We start from the raw sequence: 17,884 nt of genomic DNA, 5'->3' as shown, positions 1-17,884 counted from the left end.
TTGTAAAAATCGATGCGTTTCAGAAAGGCGGGGCATAGAGGAGAAACAATAATGTACAGTATGAGGAAAATAATGTTTTTTTTTTTTACGTTAAACCGCATATACACATTTCATTACACCAAATACACAAAATAATGTTCATTTTAGCAGCATCATATGACCCCTTTAATTCATGGCATATCACAATGCATTAATTGAAATAAAAATAAGCTTTAGGAAGATTCACATGCTACTCAACTGCTTAGACGTCACTTGCAGCGAAGACAGCTCTGATTGGTTTTCCTGCAACTGTGCGTCATAACATATCCAAAAAGTGCTAAGTAATGTGTAATTATTATGCTTGAAACACACCATTACATACACTTTCATGATAAACTAAATAATTCAGTGTTAAAGGTTTAAACACAAAGCACAAACAAAAAAATGCACAAAATTAGATGTAAATATATTATGAAATATATTTGCAAAAAATATTTAAAATGGCTGTCAATCAGTCGTCAAGTGTCTGCCCACTTCTAATGGTCAGTGAATAACTGTTAACAACGCCCCGTCTCTTTATTTGCACATGAAAATGATTTAAAGGGGTCATATGATGCTGCTAAAAAGAACATTATTTGGTGTATTTGGTGTAATGAAATGTGTTTATGCGGTTTAAGGTTCAAAAAACACATTTACACATACTGTACATTATTGTTTCTCCTCTATGCCCCGCCTTTCTGTGTGAACATTTGGGCGGCGTTATGCAAATCTTCCCACATAGTGATGTAGATATGTGGGGGCGTGTTAGAACGAGTGTAACTCGGGCCACCGAAAAACCCTGAGTTTGCCAAGTTTATGCAAAAAAATTAAAGCTTTATTGAAAATGCACGGGTTTTTGGACTAATTCAGAAGTGGGAAATTGTTCTGAAATATTTACTATTAAAAAAAAATACAAACATGGCATGACCCAAAACATAAAAGGTAGAGAAACAAACAGTACAAACGAACAACAGTGTGTTTCAGACACAGCCATGAATCACGCTGCCAGCAGAACAGTTCCACCGCTCATCATCCAGCGGCTCATGCATACGTCTGCACTGCAGATCTCCAGACGGAGTGTCAGTGAAGGAGCTCTTAGAGAAGTTCACCCACTCTTCAGTGACGTTTACGCCGCACACCTGGCACAGCTGCACAGCCAGCGCGTCTTTCAGAAAGAGGAGGCGTGCCAGTCTCTGGAGCGGGTAGCGGCAGTTGCGGCTGCTGTGTCCGTGGCTGTAGAGCAGGAGCAGGTCTGTCCTGCAGGGCAGCAGGTGTCGGTGGACAGCACAGACCTGGATGAAGTCCAGTCTCTGGGCTAGACGGAGCAGCCGAACTGGGTTGCGCTCCATATGTGCTCTGCTCACGGCCAGAGCCAGTTGAACAGCCGGAGAGCTGCGTATCCTCTCGGGCAGCTCCAGAACATGTGTATTGGCTTGAGATGAACCTGAAAACAAGAAAAAAGATGACAGTTGATCTGTTTATCTCTTTTAGAACTCCATTAGTGTTTTTTTTCCATATGTACACTTAAAGGGTTAGTTCACCCAAAAATGAAAATTCTGTCATTAACTACTCACCCTCATGTCATTCCAAACCTGTAAGACCTTCGTTCATCTTCGGAACACAAATTAAAATATTTTTTGATGAAGTCCGAGAGCTTTCTGACTCTCCATATACAGCAAGGATCCTAACACGATTAAGGCTCAGAAACATAAGGAGATCATTAAAATAATCCATGTGACATCAGGGGTTCAACCTTAATTTTACGAAGCTACGAGAATACTTTTTGTGCACAAAGAAGTGACGTGAAGTGAAGTGACGTGACGTGGCCAAGTATGGTGACCCATACTTGGAATTAGTGCTCTGCATTTAACCCATCCAAAGTGCACACACACAGCAGTGAACACACACACACCGTGAACACACACACGGAGCAGTGTGTGTGAGGGAAATGCTTCCTCTAATAATTTGCTTATTTTATATTATTAATTCTTTTATTTATTAGCAATTCCCCAGACCTGTATACATATGCTTGGACATAAAATTAATATTACCAGTTATGCAGGATATTTACTTTGACTTGCAAAAATAAAAAAGCTTTTAGCATAAAATTCTAATAATTTCATGTACATCTTTTTACATTTCCTAGACCAAAGAAAACAAAAATAACAACTTTATTCAACAATTCATCTCCTCCGCGTCACCCTATAGCACCATTTTGGAGAGTATCACATACATAAACAACGTATGCAACGTATGTACGCGGATACATTGTTTACATTCAGATCAAAGCGTAAACCACGTAAACAGCGTATCCGCGTACGGTGCTGCTGACACAGAACAGCATACGTTCTTTACGTATGTGATACTCTCCAAAATGGTGCTAGGGTGACGTGGAGGAGACAGACAAATTACAGTTGAACCCCTGATGTCACATGAATTATTTTAATGATGTCCTTGCTACATTTCTGAGCCTTGATCGTGTTAGGATCCTTGCGGTCTATGGAGAGTCAGAAAGCTCTCGGACTTCATCAAAAATATTTTAATTTGTGCTCCGAAGATGAACGAAGGTCTTACAGGTTTGGAATGACATGAGGGTGAGTAATTAATGACATAATTTTTGGGTGAACTATCCCTTTAAGTGTGGAATATGTGTGGAAGCATTAATGTAAATGTGAAAAAACACAAAATACACAGTGTTATTTTAGAGTTATTTATTAAAGCAATAAGCCCAGTGAAGCCACGGTTTACAGTGAATTTACAACAGATAAGGGGTGTTCTTATGACAAGGAGCAGAGTGTCCAAAACCCCTTAGCTGTTCTAAATTCAATGTAAACTATGGCTTCACTGGGTTTTATTGCTTTTATAAAAAGGTTAGCATGTGCTTAACCCACCCATTAAGAAACAATTCACAACAAAATCTGACAAAAATCTAGAATAATTTACAATGGCTCAACCAATCATAATCAAGGACTGGAACTTGACTAGAATGTTTTATAAATACTACTATAGTTTTTATTAATATTTAGCTGTTATTTTCATATTTCATTTTAATTTTAGTTTAAGTTTTAATAATTTAGTTATGTGCTTTTGTCCTTTTCATTAGTTTCTAATTTACTTGCCAACATTTCTAAGTTTTGTTTTTAAACTTTTTCATCTAATATTTATTTCAATTAACAAATAGTTTTTAATAGTTTTTGTTTTAGCTTTAATTATAAAAACACACCAAATCCCATTCCAAACTATAAATTTGCTACACACTATTATTTATTATTGAGGAAAAAGGTGAAATATTCAGGATATTTGAATGTAGTGAACCCATTTTCAACATTTTCCACAGTACCTGTAATAGTATTACCAGCATATGCAGGCAAATATTACTTTTTATCAAAGTACTATTAGTTGAGCCACTGGCACAGCTGACCAATTTGAGGGAAATGCTTCCTCTAATAATTTGCTTATTTTATATTATTAATTATTTTATTTATTAGCAATTCACCAGACCTGTATACATATGCTTGGACATAAAATTAATATTACCAGTTATGCAGAATATTTACTTTGACTTGCAAAAAGAAAAAAGCTTTTAGCATAAAATTCTAATAATTTCATGTACATCTTTTTACATTTCCTAGATTAAAGGAGCAACACGGCTTACCTGACAAAATCTGCTAAGGGTTAAATAAATGTAAGAAAATCATGTAAAAATGTATAATCTTTTATTGGAAAATTAAACAATTTATCAATCTTAACTGCCTTAATCAGTTCAAAAGCTGTGAAGATATGGATCAAACTACTACTAAGCGAAGAACAAATTTATTCTCATGTGCGTTATGTATTAGGTATGTTACGGTCTCTGACAGACAGCATGTTGAAGCCGTCCAGAGCGCCATTTTCTCCTTTTTCTCGGAAAGTGTTGATATAGCCAAAACATCCGATAGTGTGGGTTTTATCAGGAAATGTGTGTGTATTCTCTGGACCTCTGTAGGTTTCTTGTAAATACTACCAGGTAATCTTTATCGTGCATATTCTCTTGACAGACAAAATGTTTAATTCAGCTGTCACAAATTCAAAACTTCTTTAAAAAAAAATGCACGTTTTTTTTTTCCCAGGAAAGGAGTGGTTTTGATGCACAAAGTTCTTTTTATTGTCCATAAAAAAATCTTTTATTTGAACCAATGAAAATCCTGTTGTAAATAATAGTAAATAAAATCACTTTTTAAAGGGGTCATCGGATGCCCATTTTCCACAAGTTGATATGATTCTTTAGGGTCTTAATGAAAAGTCTATAACATATTTTAGTAAAAATTTCTCAATGGTAGTGTAAAAAACACCCTTTTTACCCTGTCAAAATCAGATCTGTTTTCAGCACGCCGTTTTAGTCCATGTTGCTTTAAATGCTAATGAGCTCTGCTGACCCCGCCCCTCACTTCCGTGGGGTGACGAACAGACTGTAAACTTCAGCCGCGAATCTTGCTAACTAGCACATATTAGGAAAGGCGATTTGCAAAGATTCATAAAAAACCCTTATACTCACTTCTTCTTTAGATGAAGCTGGATCACGAATGATTCGCACGAACATAAATGCATTTAGGCAGATCGGGGATCGGTGCATTTCCTTCAAAAATGAAAGTAACGTTAATCCTCTGCGTCTTCAGCGGCTCAGATGTCGGGAGTAAATGATGACTGCTATGTTCGTTATTACATACAACAACAGAACACCTCAATCGCTTAATCAGAGACATTCTTGTCTCCCCCTGCACCGGAGTCGACATAATGGCGGACAGCTCACAGCTCATTCAGGGCGGGTCTAAGGTAAGACGGCCTTGTCAATCAACTATCGTGGGAGGGGCCTGTGCAGAACTACGTCATTCTGACAGGAATCTCAGAACAAGCCTGATTTGAGAAAGAGGATTTTAAAAAACCACTGGGTGGATTTTTATCATTATAGGGTGGATGTGTGCACACTTCCAACACACATTTATGTCCAAACAACATGTAAAGTGAATTTTGCATTCGATGACCCCTTTAAAACTGTCATTCCATTATTTCTCCTTAGCAGATTTTAATTCTTACAAGATTTTAGTCATACAGTAAAAACCTATTTATAAAAAATCATTAAAAATTAAACAAAAAGTCTGAGATAAATCAAGAACAAAACCATGGTAAAAACCATAAAGGATCACTACAGTGAATCAATACACCGACATTAAGCAGCACTGAGAGATCTAGCAGCTTCGACTCACTCACCCAAGTTATAGAGAAGACTCAATGCCTGAAACTCCTCTTGATGCTGGTGCTTCCCATCTCTGTAGCTCTCCAGCAACCAGCTCAAGCATTCCTGCAAGTGAGTGTCATTGATGCGCGGGTCAAAATACTGAAGTTGCTGCCCGCAGAGTCTGTAGGAGGCGTAGAGAAGGAAACGCACGCTTTTCTCCAGCACGGCCACACAGTCTGGCCCCGACACACGCTGGATAATCATGTCCTGTCGAACACTACGCAGACGGTCAAACACAAAACTATACACCTGTGGGTCATAAACAAGACAAGCTTGAAATGGCCATCATATTACAGATAAAGGAATGACAAGATGCCATTTCCATACCTCCGTCCACGGCTGAGAAGTAGAAGAAGCTGCAATCTCATCGACTAGGTGACACACAGTCTTTAAAAGCACAGATGGAGGTCGAAGGTCACTGGCTCTCGTGGAGTCTTTCCCCGCTGCAGGTCTCGAATACTCTTTGACGGCACGTGAGACATCAGCACTTGGCAAACGATCCCGCTCTGTGCCGGCCACCATCTCAAACCTGTGCAGTCGATTCTGTGCTTCCCGCTGGCGTAATTCATAAGCAGGACACATAGTCATACAGGTGCCATGAGGCACCGAGTCCTCAGCTTTCTGCTCCACCACCTGTTCCCTGTTCGCTCGACCTTGCTCCTTATGCCTGTGTCCTCGGCCCCTCCTAGACTGATGCCACCTGAACATCAAACAAGACAGAAAACATACAAATACATTTATAATGTATGACAAACTTACAGCAGCTGCTAATGATTGCTGCAGGTGATTCAGAATGATCTGACACTCAATAATTATTAGACCATATTGCTGAATAGACATATAGAATAGAAAATAGAAAATTATTCTATTTATTAAAATAGAAAACTTTGATATATGTGACCCTGGACCACAAAACCAGTCATAAGTGGCACGGATATATTTGTAGCCAAAAATACATTGTATGGGTCAAAATTATCGATTTTTCTTTTATGCTAAAAATCATTAAGATATTAAGTACAAATCATGTTCCATGAAGATATTTTGTAAATGTCCTACCGTAAATATATCAAAACTTAATTTTTGATTAGTAATATGCATTGCTAAGAACTTCATTTGGACAACTTTAAAGGCAATTTTCTCAATATTTAGATTTTTTTGCTCCCTCAGATTCCAGACTTAACAATAGTTGTATCTCAGCCAAATATTGTCCTGTCCTAACAAATCATACATCAATGGAAAGCTTATTTACTCAGCTTTCAGACAAAGAAACGGGTCAAAATTGACCCTTACAACTGTTTTTTTGGTCCAGGGTCACATATATATATATTAGCCTAGTTTCCAGTATTGCAGTTCTAAGGTCTGGAAGATGCTCACTGCTACCTTTTTGAATGAATTTTTCTCTTTATTGACATATATGTATCTTGTTTATGATTGAAAACGGATTATTTCTAAACTACATGTTATGCAATTATAACAATCTGACATGTGCATGCTGTAACCTGCCAGTTGTATGTTTTGCTTTATATTGTAATGACATTAGCTTTGTCACAACGAACGGAGACTGTTTCTGTCTGCGGATACTCTTTGAATCAAAAGGTTAACAGTTAAGCTTTCTGACTGGTGTTTGAATATAATGTGTTCACGGCATATCATCGTGCGTTAATCAAAATAAAAACGAGCTTTTGGGAGACTCACCCGACGCTCATGGCTGTTTCGTTCATTGGTCGGGTCGAGCTCGAGCGCAGCTCTTCAGACTACACTTGCAGTAAAGACAGCTCCGATTGGTCGCCGGGTTTCACGCAAATGTACGTCATATCCGACAAGTGCTACGTATTTATTATGCTTTGTAATTTACACATTAAAGATGTTGTTTGTGGTTTTGTAAACCAAAACAAATCTTAGAATCCGCTTTCTTATCCTTGTGGGAAAACTGTATTTTCACAAGGTTTCTTAAGAAAACAGATACTCTTAATAGATTTAAGTGTAGTAGCACATTTAATCAAATCTCTATTAATAATAATAATAAAAAAAAATTCTTGAAATAGATTTTATGTTCAGTTTTTAGGAAAAGTGGATTGCGTATAGGAGCATGAAAAGCAACAACAGTAATTTACTTCCTAATTCCCTTCACAAGTCAGTTCAGCTAGCAGTAATTAAATGTTAGGTGTAAAGGACTTTAAAGTTATTAATAAAATAGAAGTATGGTACCACATATTTCTCTGTCTACATACACAGATACATACTGTGTGGGTTGTTGATCTCAATTTAAAAACAATTTAGACCATAAAAAGAAATTGAACAAAAACAGCCAACTAAACGGTGTTCTCTTGTTATAACACACATGAATCAATACGGTTGTTGTTTTATTAAATACACTCCACCACCAGTCTGACTGAACACATGACAAACTCTTTTAATCATTCTGCAGCAATGTATGAAATAAATACCAACAATTCATTGATTATTAGCATGCTTTATTTAATTGTAAACAGATGTGATAATGTATCATATGGAGGGACAGAAGAGTGTCTGGGCTGTGCTCGATCCGATCTCTTCTTCCTCCAATGACTGCTTGATTAAAACGGTCTCTCGGCTTACAAGCGAGGACACCTCCAGAAGATCGGAAAAAGTACTAAAGTGAAAATAAATCCAAACAAAGACAGAATCAGATCAAGTTTAAATAAAGAATGGCACAGAGAAAAATATATATTCTTATATGGAGACTGAAGCACTCCTACCTTGTCACCTGTTGGCTGATTTCATTAGCTGTATCTTCCATCTCTCGAAGACACTGTTTTGAAGCCTCACAATCAGTGGGAATGTCCTTTGTATAATGTTGCAAGACACGCTCACTCCGATTCAGAGATTCAACAGCTTTGTCTGCACAAGAGAAATATTATTCAATAAACTGGGTTGGAATCACTATAAAATAAAAAATCAATTGAATTGACAAAACATTTTCAGACACAAAGTACATTAAATTCTAAAATAGTATCGACTACAACACAAAGTTTTTTTCCTCCAGGTTACGCAAATCTCACCTAAAAACTGGTCTGCGTCCTCTCCAATGTGCACGTTCTTCACAGGAAGCTTGTGTCTCGTGGCATCAATGGCAGTGGCAAATGACTTGTACTCCTCTGCAAATGTGTTTGCTGCAGCAGCAACAGGACCTAAAGCCTCGATCTGCATAAAAGAAGAGGGACTCAAATGTGAGATGTGGAGATTTCGTGGAGATTTAAGCAACAGTGTTAAATGTGTGAAGATGACCTGTAAGTCCAGTAAACTGTTGAGCTGTTTCTGCTTTTCCAGCAGCAGATACTGTCGTTTCTTCTGATTAACCTGAGTGGATAACTGCTGCTCTTTCTCCATCACAGCCAGAATATTCCTCTCAGCCTCCTCTCGAAATTTTCGGGTATTATGCTCAATCTAGACAGAGAAACATAAAAACCTTACCAAACGAGGGCTTTAAATACACATTTCAAACACAAAATATAACATTAAGACAAAAAAAGCCATACAACTGAAAGAAACATATACATGTAATATATTTATGCATAAAAATATTTTGGATTAATGTTCATAATATGCATATGGCACATGCATTAGTAGCCATTTCTTTTTGTTTGGTGTTGCTAGCTCTGTTATTTCAATACAGGGGAAATATGGAAAGTATTTTTCCATTTGAATTTTAGTTCTTGTTTTAGTATTTTTATTGCCTCTATATAGCTTTTATTAATTTTATTTCGGTTATTTTAGTACATCAATTTAAACATTTAAAATGAGAAATGTTGCCTTGGCAACTAGCTGAAATAAAGCTGAAATTTTATTCAAGTTAACGTTTATTTTATTTCAGGTAATGAAAAGGTTTTCTTTTTATGGTTTTAATTTTAGTTTCAATTAAATTTTTGTTAACTATAATAACCCTGGATGTAAAATCACTGTGATTTTGCTGGATTTTTGTAAAAAAAAAATAAATAAATAAAAAATGTATAAATATCAGACAAAAAGTGAAAGTGACGTGACATGTGGCCAAGTGTGGTGACCCATACTCAGAATTAGTGCACTGCATTTACCCATCCAAAGTGCACACACACACAGCAGTGAACACACACACACCGTGAACACACACCTGGAGCAGTGGGCAGCCATTTATGCTGCGGCGCCCGGGGAGCAGTTGGGGGTTCGGTGCCTTGCTCAAGGGCACCTCAGTCGTGGTATTGAAGGTGGAAGAGAGCGCTGTACATTCAATCCCCCCACCTACAATCCCTGCCGGTACGAGACTCAAACCCGCAACCTTTGGGTTACAAGTCCGACTCTCTAACCATTAGGCCACGACTTCCCAGTAGGACACAACTGGGAATCCTTATATTGTACTATATCTAATTGTAGTTAAAAAGACATATTTAAATAGTTTTTCTTAATATTTTATAATATATCAATTGAATTAGTATAAAAAAATTATAGTAATTTAATTTATAACCTGAAGACTTCACCTTAATTTTTAAAAAACATAATTGATCTAAATCAAGTATTGAGGTCTGAGGTAGGTGTCGTCAGGAGCAGTAAAATAAAAATAAAAATAAATAAATAAAAATAAAAAATGAAAATGAATAAAAAATACAATTTCATGTTTATGTGAGGCACATTCTAGTGACCATCTTTCATTACATTTAAAGACAAAATGTTGCTATTTTAAAAACATATCATAGGTACATTTGTGAGGAACTTTCAGTAAAATAGATTAACTTAACCTCAGACCTTAGCAGTGAGGAAGGCCAAAATAAATGTCTCCATCGCTATGTCCCTTTCCTCATTATCAGGGTCCACCGTGTTTGGCTGCGCAACTTTATCTGGAAAATATAATCAACATATTAAGCAAACAGGTCTGGTGAAAAAAAATTAAATAAAAATCATATTACTCTAGACTTTACCACACCGTTAATGACAGAGACATCAAAATCTGGACGAATGCAGTGACCATCCAAAACAGTCGACTGCAAGACATTTCCTCCCACATTTGAGGATTCCAGAATGCTGGCGACCACTGTGGGATAACATTACATGCTCAATATCACATTCAGCAATTATCCTGTAAGGAACTTTAACTTATCTAATAAAACAAAGCTTATTCGACAACCTAGATCCAACAAATGCAAAAGTGAATATTTAATTTGACACATCTACAGTCCAGCCAAACACTCACCGGTAGAGTCATTGTGTGCCAGACAGCTCATTGTACGTCTCGACGGTACGCCTTCCCTCGGCTTTCGCGGGTTGCTTAGTCTGGGAGAGGACGGTCTGGGTGGCATCAGCACTGATTGCTGCTGTACATTGCCCTACAGAACACACCAGCCCTCATATTAATATAAAATGACAGAGAAATTAGACCCAGCAGCACAGATGTTGAAGGATAACATTACTATGAGACACAACATACAGTTTCTTCCCATTATTTTGCTGTCTGTTACCTTTGAAGGAGCCTTTGTTTCAGTTTGCATGTATCTAGCCTTCACAATCGTGCCCGACGCTAAAAATCAATAAGATCAGATGAAATTATCAGGATAACATCAATGAGTTATGACACTGAATGAATGGTGGGTGCTCTTACCTTTGGTTTTCCTCCTTGCACCACTGTTATTTCCACTGCTGGCTTCATTTTCAGCTGATAAACTAAAAAAAGAGAGGCTGTCTGAATATCTGCATACACATGAAACTGATTAAGAGTAGAGTCATACAGAAAAGGATGAGTTAAATGACAACCAGATGCTGTTTTGTGATGTCTAAATGAGACTCAGTAACTAGTTGAACTCATTGAGTTTAATTTGGACTTTGATACAGATAATTCATGAATTTTTGTTGTTATTAGACCTAATAATTATTTAGCAGTAATAGTGTCATCTTACCACGCCATTTTCTGCATAAATTACTTTCATTTTATTCGTGTTTGATTGTTAAATCAAGTCAGGTTGGTTTATTCACTGCCATTTTCGAACTATGTCGCCTGGATCACGGCGAGAAAATACTTTAACACATGTAAACAAATACATTTTACAATACCAACATTAGCACTCGTATTTTCACACGAGGTAATACATAACAATTCAAAGAAAACCGTGTAAAAACAAGTGAGCCAGGTTAATGTTTACTTAATATACTTTTATATGATGAACTTAATAAAAAGAACTGAAGACTTGAACTTGACCTTAAATATGAAATCTTACTTTGAGTCACTTGAAGCTGCTTTCTCTACTTTACGTATATTTAACTGCTTTTTGGATGCCATTATGTTACACAAACCAAAACCAACGAGAAGACTGTTGTTGTGGTGTTTTTTTAAAAGCGCGTTTTATTGATTTTCTTCCTCTGTGTTTGAAGCGCTAATATGAGTTGCGTTCAGCGCCACCTGTCAGACTGGAGTGCAATCGAACGAAATAAAGTAACCCAACCTGCGAATATTCCTGTAAATTGCAAAATGATGCAACGTTTTTTTTTTCATTGTAATGAATTACTTATAGTGAGACTAACTGACTTCCTGTGTTAAAGATATAATAAAAAGCCGTATTTTTAACGTAATAAAGTTGTAGCTTTAATACATAAATAGAAACATATTCATATGCTCTTAGAAAAATTTTACTTGTCACATGTATGACAGATACATTATACAATAAAAAACTTTTTACTGAAACAATTTCGTTTAAAACGATTTACATGTCATGATAAACGAAATAATCCAGAGTTTAAAGCTACAAGCACAAACGAAAAATGCACAAAATTATATATAAATATATAATTAAGTATATTTTAAGAATGAATTTAAAATGTTTTCTCCTGTTTTAGCTGTCAGTCAGTCGTCAAGCGAGTGTCCGCCCACTTCTTACTAACTTAATGGTCAGTGAATAACTCCCATATCCATGTTAACACCGCTCCGTCTCTTTATTTGCACATGAAAATGATTTAACCAGCACCATGAAGAGCTGATCGTATGTAGTTTAGAGGTCTATAACTCGGGTAAGTGCAGATATCCATGCGTTTCATATGTTTGTTCATCCCTTTGGAGTTGAAATGTTAGGATTAGCCATAGTTAGCAAGAAAAGTTAGGTGAGGTAAGCTCAAACCCTGCGTCTGACAACTTTTTAGTGCTGCTTACCAGATATTTGACGGATTTAAGAGGTGAATTTATTTAATTATCGTCAAATTTCTTATAATTTGCGAAAGCGCTGCTGATTCAGCGCAATGTTATTATTATTAGCACGTAGCAAGCTAGGAGTTATTCAGAGACGCTCCCACTTTCCTGGATGTTTTCAAACGTTTCTCCATGTGCAAATAATGAATGCTGATTAATATAGTTTGGTTATGGGAATTATTGTGAGGACTTCAAATATGAACCTGAAATGTGCTGTATATTCAGTGTTTATGCAACTTTCCGTACCATGTGAAGAAACTTCTGTAACGATAAATATTTGTTGTGGCATCTGCTTTTACTCAGATTTCTTGCATGGAAATTACAGCAATCCAGTGCTGTTGTGAGGATCCTTTCACCAAACCCCTCAATAAATAATACATATTTATGTGACAGATCAGTTTCCCTGCTCTCTCGTTTCACAGCTCAATGAAAGTTCATGAGAGGTTTGGAGTTTCAGTGTTTCCATTACTGGCTCAGTCTGTAGGCTTGTTTGATACTTTTGCTAGTCAGTAGTTTTAAAGGATCTGCCATAAGTAATGTCATGATTTGAACGCATATTGTTGTATTCAGGAATGCTTCTCAAGGTGGTGTTGGGATCATGTGTCTTTTGTGCTCTTCAGGGTTGGAGAAAAGCTGGGATGGCCTCTAAACTATTCGACAGACTTCGCCGTACACTGTTCAAAGAAGGGGAGCTTCCTTCCGAGATGGACGGTCACGGAGCAGATGACTTTCCAGAAAGTTCTGAGCTTGAGGACGACGCAGACTGCGTGTCGGCCAGACTCGGAGGAACCCTGTGCTTTGAGGGTGAAGGGGTCCTGGACTCTGAGGATGCAGGAGACGCGTCGGGGCCAGACAGCGACTCTGACTTCTTTGGAGAGTCCATAGATAATGCATGTAGCAGCACAGGTAGTCATCAATAACACGTGTTTTACAGTCATTTACTCACTCTTCTGTTGTTCCAAAACTTACAATGTTGTTCAAAAGTTTGGGGTTAGTCATTTATGCTGTCCAAGACTACATTTATTTGTTTAAAATACAGTAAGAACATTAAAATTGTGAAATATTATTACAATTTAAAATAACTGTTTTTATGTTAATATATTTTAAAGTGTAATTTATTCCTGTGATGCAAAGCTGAATTTTCAGCATCATTACTCCAGTCTTCAGTGACACATGATATTTCAGAAATCATTCTAATATGCTGATTTGATGCTCAAGAAAGATATATTATTATTATTATCATCATAAATATTTAAATGTCATTCTGCTTAATATTTTTGTGTGAAATTGTATAACTTTTTTCAGGATTCTTTGATAAATAGAAAGTATCTGTCACTTTTGATCAGTTTAATGCTTCCGTGCTGAATAAAACTTTTGATTTTTATTTAATCTTACTGACCCCAAACTTTTAGTTTTACAGTAGTGTGTGCTATTATTATTGTTCGGAGTTGTCAAAAAACAAAACATAAAATTAGTCCATTTGACTTATACGGCTTATATAGCAAATGTTCTGAACTCATATGATGAGGAATAGGCTAGATTCATCATTCAAATTTGGGTTCATTATGAACTGCCATTGTATGGAAAAGAGCTTGTATGGAAAAAAACCTTCTTTTAAAAACAGCATGTGTTTTGTAACGAGCTCTTCCTTTAAGCTTGAACACATTTGATATGGTTCTTGTGTATTTACAATAATCTATTTGTAGGCAGATTTCACTTCTTCTTTTTTAGTTCACTTTTAGTTCACTTTGATGCTTCACAGTTGCAGTTAATCTTGTCTTTGGTTTATAGACACCAGCCCAATAGGTCCTTCCCCAAAAACCTCGAACATGATCACCAGACAACTACAAGAAAACTGGCGGAGCTCAAAAACTCGTTGCATTCCTGAAAAACTTATTTTTGAGGTGACTGACGCCAGTGTTGTGCATGAGACAAATTCCAAGTATGTGGTAAGTACACTAACACCAGCTGTGAACCATTTCAGTCAAGTTTCAAGAACCATTTTTCAGTCTGTCGCCAAAACTGTTTTTATACCAACATTAATCACCAAGCATTTTAAATTTGGGAAAAAGACAAATTAGACTGTTCACACCAAAGAAAAGGAAAAGACTTGTAAAAATGTAGTTTAAAACACATGCAAGTTCTTAGAAATGTACAGAAATGTACTCTTTGTATAAATATTGGTTTCATATGGATTTGAAAAACTTTTTTTATATAAATGTAATAACTCTAAAATGTCTCCATAAAAACTATTGGTCACACAACATACAGGTGCATCAATCTTTTTCTTAATTATGATATCAGGACAGTTGTATCACCCTGACAGTTTAGGTTTCATTCCCCAAAAAAGATCAAAATTAATTTTAATTCAGAAATTAAAAATGTGCTCATCACAAAAAAAGTTAATTCAGGCTGTTGGGTTCTTGAACTAAATTCTTTATGTATTTTGTAGTGCTGTCAATCGATTAAAAAAAAAGAAAATATTAAAACGAATTATTTGCACATTTTTCTGTAATTAATCGTGATTAATCGCATATTACTTTTAATACACTTATATTGTCATAATGCTAATCAAAGGCTGACAGGAAAAAAATGGATGCTGCATTAATTGCATTAAAAAATGTAACTTGTTAAACTGAAAATTTTGATTTTTGGACAAAAAAAAAAAAAGTAAACGTGACATCATTGACCCATTTATCAGTTGCAGGCCGTGTTGGCCAGTAACGCGTTATTTAGTAATGCATTACTGTAATTTGATTACTTTTTTAGTAATTTAACGCGTTATAATTTTCTAAATAGTAATTCGAGTACAGTTACAAGCCAAGGTCTCTATATGTTACTGCTGTGTTACATTGCTGACAGAATGCAGTGTTTTATAATCTAGAGATTGTAAAAAGGGTGTAGCACATGCACTGTCGAGTCAAGTGCCATCAATTAATAGGCCTACTCGATACTAATTAAATAAACTCCGCAAAAACAAAGTTATGACTGCATATTTGCTGTACACTTCAATACTGCTCTGCGCTTGACTAGTCGCGTTTGTCTGCTGTTTAGTTTACTGAGTTTATTTAACCCATCGCATTGGAACTGTGTGAACTATAGGGGTAACTACTCGCCTTGTTATTCTAAAGGCTTATTACCTTCCTTTTTCGAACACACACACACACAAAATGTCCAGAGAATGGCGACTTTCACTTTTTTAAGCAGATGTAAATTTGTCGTAAAATAATCCTATTAATCTCGTGGCGTATATTCCAAGCGTTCTGTGGGGTTTGATGAGAATCATCCCGAAATGGCAAGTTACATTTATGAAAATCTTGTGTTAGTCCTGTGTGCGAGTGCGCATGCAGCTCACGGCCGGCACAAGCGCATATCCTTTTGAGGTCTCAATTATAATCAATAAAAAAATAAATAAAAAAAAGACTACATTATAAAACTCAAAAGAGTATGTATTTTATCTCTGTTGTTCTTCCGATTGTAAGATAGTCAGAATGACACAGTTCTTGAACGTTATAATAGGCCTGTTATAGAAGTCGATACATTATTCTTTCCTTTTTGTATTAGTGTTTAAAATATTTTATTTAAAAGTAATTAATTAATTACACAAACGAACTTGCTGGGCGACCAGGGTAGGCTATGACAGCCGTCATATCATACATGCCCAGCTGATGCAAATCATAGAATTTATCATAGAATTCCCCGGAACGGATTGTATCGAGCCATTCATTTGTCTGGTTATTTGATGAGAAAAACATGAAATGTAGTTGCAATAAACACATCAAGAATACACGTGTAGAAATCGAATATTCAAGCTGTTTGTTCATTTTTCTACCCCTGAACGAAAAACGAAAAATTAAGCTGAATTCTTGTTTTTCGTTCCTTGGGAAAAAAATGAAAAAGGAGCTGTTTTCTCATCTTTCAATATTAAAACAAAAAACGAGTGAATGCTCGATTCCCGATTTTGGTTTTCTAGTTTCAAAATGAAAATCCGTTGGCCGCCAAGTACACGGACCCTTGCCCAACACTGGTTGCAGGTTTTGTTTTTCTGATTTCACATGAAATCAAATACACTTGTGGTCTTTCTCATCAGCTCTACACGATTCACGTCATCCATTCTGGGACGTTTGACAAGACTCCCGCGGTCATCACGCGGCGCTACACTGACTTCGAGCGTCTACACAGCCGCTTGCGCCGCCGTCACGGAGACGAGATGGATGGCGTGTTCTTCCCTCGCAAGAAGCTGCGCAAGAACTTCGCCGCCGAGACCATTGCCAAGCGCAGCCGGGCATTCGAGCAGTACCTGACCCACCTTCACTCCCTTCCTGAACTACGGAGCACACCTACGTTTCTTGAGTTCTTCTACCTGGGTGATATGCGTGCGGGCCAGATGCTGATGCGAGTGGGCCGGTACCAAGACGCTCTGGGCTCTCTTCTCAATGCTCTGCGACTCCAGGAGAAGTTAGGATGCCATCAGCTCCTGCAGCTCAACCAGCTCCAGAGGGTTCATTGGTTCTTCACGCTCTCTGCCTTGGTCACCTGCTTTCAAGAACTAGAACATCTCAGTGAGGCTCAGGAACACTGCGACCGAGCCCTGCAGGACCTAGCGCCTTCCCAGGAGGCTTTGCAGCAGCACCAGTTGCACCCTCTGCTCATCCCGCTCCTCCAATCCAACGTCAGGCTGTCCTGGAAGGTCTCGAAGGACAAGCGGCGCTGGGAAGCTCTTCTGCAGGAGATCCAGGAGCAAGGGGTTGATATCGGGAATCAGCCCAACCTAAAGGAGTGTCTAATTAAAGAGAGCATCGAGGACAGTGAGGGGCTGGTCAGGGCTAGGAGCAAAAGTGAAGATGTCCCGTAAGCATTCAGGATTTTTTTTTATTTTTTTTATATGAGTATTAGAAGTTATGAGGGATGATTCTGATAGCAATATGTATGATAGTTTACTAAGGAAACCTGTGGAATTAATGCTAACTTGTACAATGCACAACATGCTTATCACTTTACACATACATTTCATGGGCACATTTCAATAGCATTTATTATAGATTTTTTCTTTATTTGGCAACTCTTTACTATATGATTCAATTTGTTAACATTACTTAAAGGAATAGTTGACTAGGGATGTGCGGGACTAGTCGACTAAACGGTACAGCGCCTACTAGTCCACACTGAAAACAATAGTCGATTACAAGACAGAAAAAGAAAAAAAAAACATGATTTTATCATTCAAATTACCGTCATTTTAATATTGCATTTAAAACATTTTAAATAACAAGTTCAAATAAAACGTTTGAAAAATAATACATTCTTTTTAAAAATGTATCTGGGCGGAAACTACATTTTTACCTCAGACCTCACATGCGTTTTCTTCGTGTCAGTTGCGGCGAGTTCAAAAATGACCATGCGAAAGA

The 17,884-nt window shown here is 37.0% G+C and overlaps 3 protein-coding genes across 3 annotated transcripts; 1 reads left to right on the top strand and 2 right to left on the bottom strand.

The window, feature by feature from the left end:
- Positions 1-765: 765 nt before the first annotated feature.
- LOC107696954 (SAC3 domain-containing protein 1-like) lies at positions 766-7,082 on the bottom strand. Its single transcript, XM_016497527.1, has 4 exons — positions 6,989-7,082; positions 5,621-5,993; positions 5,266-5,542; positions 766-1,462 (listed from the first exon to the last, which is right to left on the bottom strand). The coding sequence occupies exons 1-4, from the start codon at positions 7,012-7,014 to the stop codon at positions 999-1,001; spliced, it is 1,140 nt and encodes a 379-aa protein (XP_016353013.1). The 5' UTR covers positions 7,015-7,082; the 3' UTR covers positions 766-998.
- Positions 7,083-7,750: 668 nt separating this feature from the next.
- LOC107696953 (HAUS augmin-like complex subunit 8) lies at positions 7,751-11,667 on the bottom strand. The gene is made up of 10 exons (XM_016497526.1): positions 11,515-11,667; positions 10,902-10,963; positions 10,762-10,820; positions 10,497-10,629; positions 10,230-10,337; positions 10,052-10,143; positions 8,561-8,719; positions 8,335-8,476; positions 8,032-8,173; positions 7,751-7,925 (listed from the first exon to the last, which is right to left on the bottom strand). Exons 1-10 carry the CDS (start codon positions 11,574-11,576, stop codon positions 7,799-7,801), a joined length of 1,086 nt encoding a protein of 361 aa, XP_016353012.1. The 5' UTR covers positions 11,577-11,667; the 3' UTR covers positions 7,751-7,798.
- A 502-nt stretch (positions 11,668-12,169) lies between these two features.
- Positions 12,170-17,607, top strand: LOC107696981 (sorting nexin-21-like). The gene is made up of 4 exons (XM_016497570.1): positions 12,170-12,301; positions 13,097-13,382; positions 14,268-14,425; positions 16,567-17,607. The coding sequence occupies exons 2-4, from the start codon at positions 13,115-13,117 to the stop codon at positions 17,329-17,331; spliced, it is 1,191 nt and encodes a 396-aa protein (XP_016353056.1). The 5' UTR covers positions 12,170-12,301; positions 13,097-13,114; the 3' UTR covers positions 17,332-17,607.
- Positions 17,608-17,884: the final 277 nt, after the last annotated feature.

Source organism: Sinocyclocheilus anshuiensis, unplaced genomic scaffold (genome assembly GCF_001515605.1).
Source record: "Sinocyclocheilus anshuiensis isolate Anshui unplaced genomic scaffold, SAMN03320099.WGS_v1.1 scaffold130, whole genome shotgun sequence".
NCBI classification, from domain to species: Eukaryota; Metazoa; Chordata; class Actinopteri; order Cypriniformes; family Cyprinidae; genus Sinocyclocheilus; species Sinocyclocheilus anshuiensis.
Note: the sequence above shows the minus strand (reverse complement) of the source record. Positions and strands in the feature narration are given on the sequence as shown.

Coding starts and splice junctions, on each gene's coding strand:
- LOC107696954 (XM_016497527.1), bottom strand. CDS start 7,014: ATGAACGAAACAGCCATGAGCGTCGG. Junction 5,994..6,988: donor GAAACAGCCATGAGCGTCGG/GTGAGTCTCCCA, acceptor TTTGATGTTCAG/GTGGCATCAGTCTAGGAGGG. Junction 1,463..5,265: donor GAGTCTTCTCTATAACTTGG/GTGAGTGAGTCG, acceptor TCTTGTTTTCAG/GTTCATCTCAAGCCAATACA.
- LOC107696953 (XM_016497526.1), bottom strand. CDS start 11,576: ATGGCATCCAAAAAGCAGTTAAATATACGTAAAGTAGAGAAAGCAGCT. Junction 10,338..10,496: donor GGCACACAATGACTCTACCG/GTGAGTGTTTGG, acceptor GTTATCCCACAG/TGGTCGCCAGCATTCTGGAA. Junction 8,720..10,051: donor TGGCCTTCCTCACTGCTAAG/GTCTGAGGTTAA, acceptor TTCTCTGTCTAG/ATTGAGCATAATACCCGAAA.
- LOC107696981 (XM_016497570.1), top strand. CDS start 13,115: ATGGCCTCTAAACTATTCGACAGACTTCGCCGTACACTGTTCAAAGAA. Junction 13,383..14,267: donor TAATGCATGTAGCAGCACAG/GTAGTCATCAAT, acceptor TTTGGTTTATAG/ACACCAGCCCAATAGGTCCT. Junction 14,426..16,566: donor AGACAAATTCCAAGTATGTG/GTAAGTACACTA, acceptor CTTTCTCATCAG/CTCTACACGATTCACGTCAT.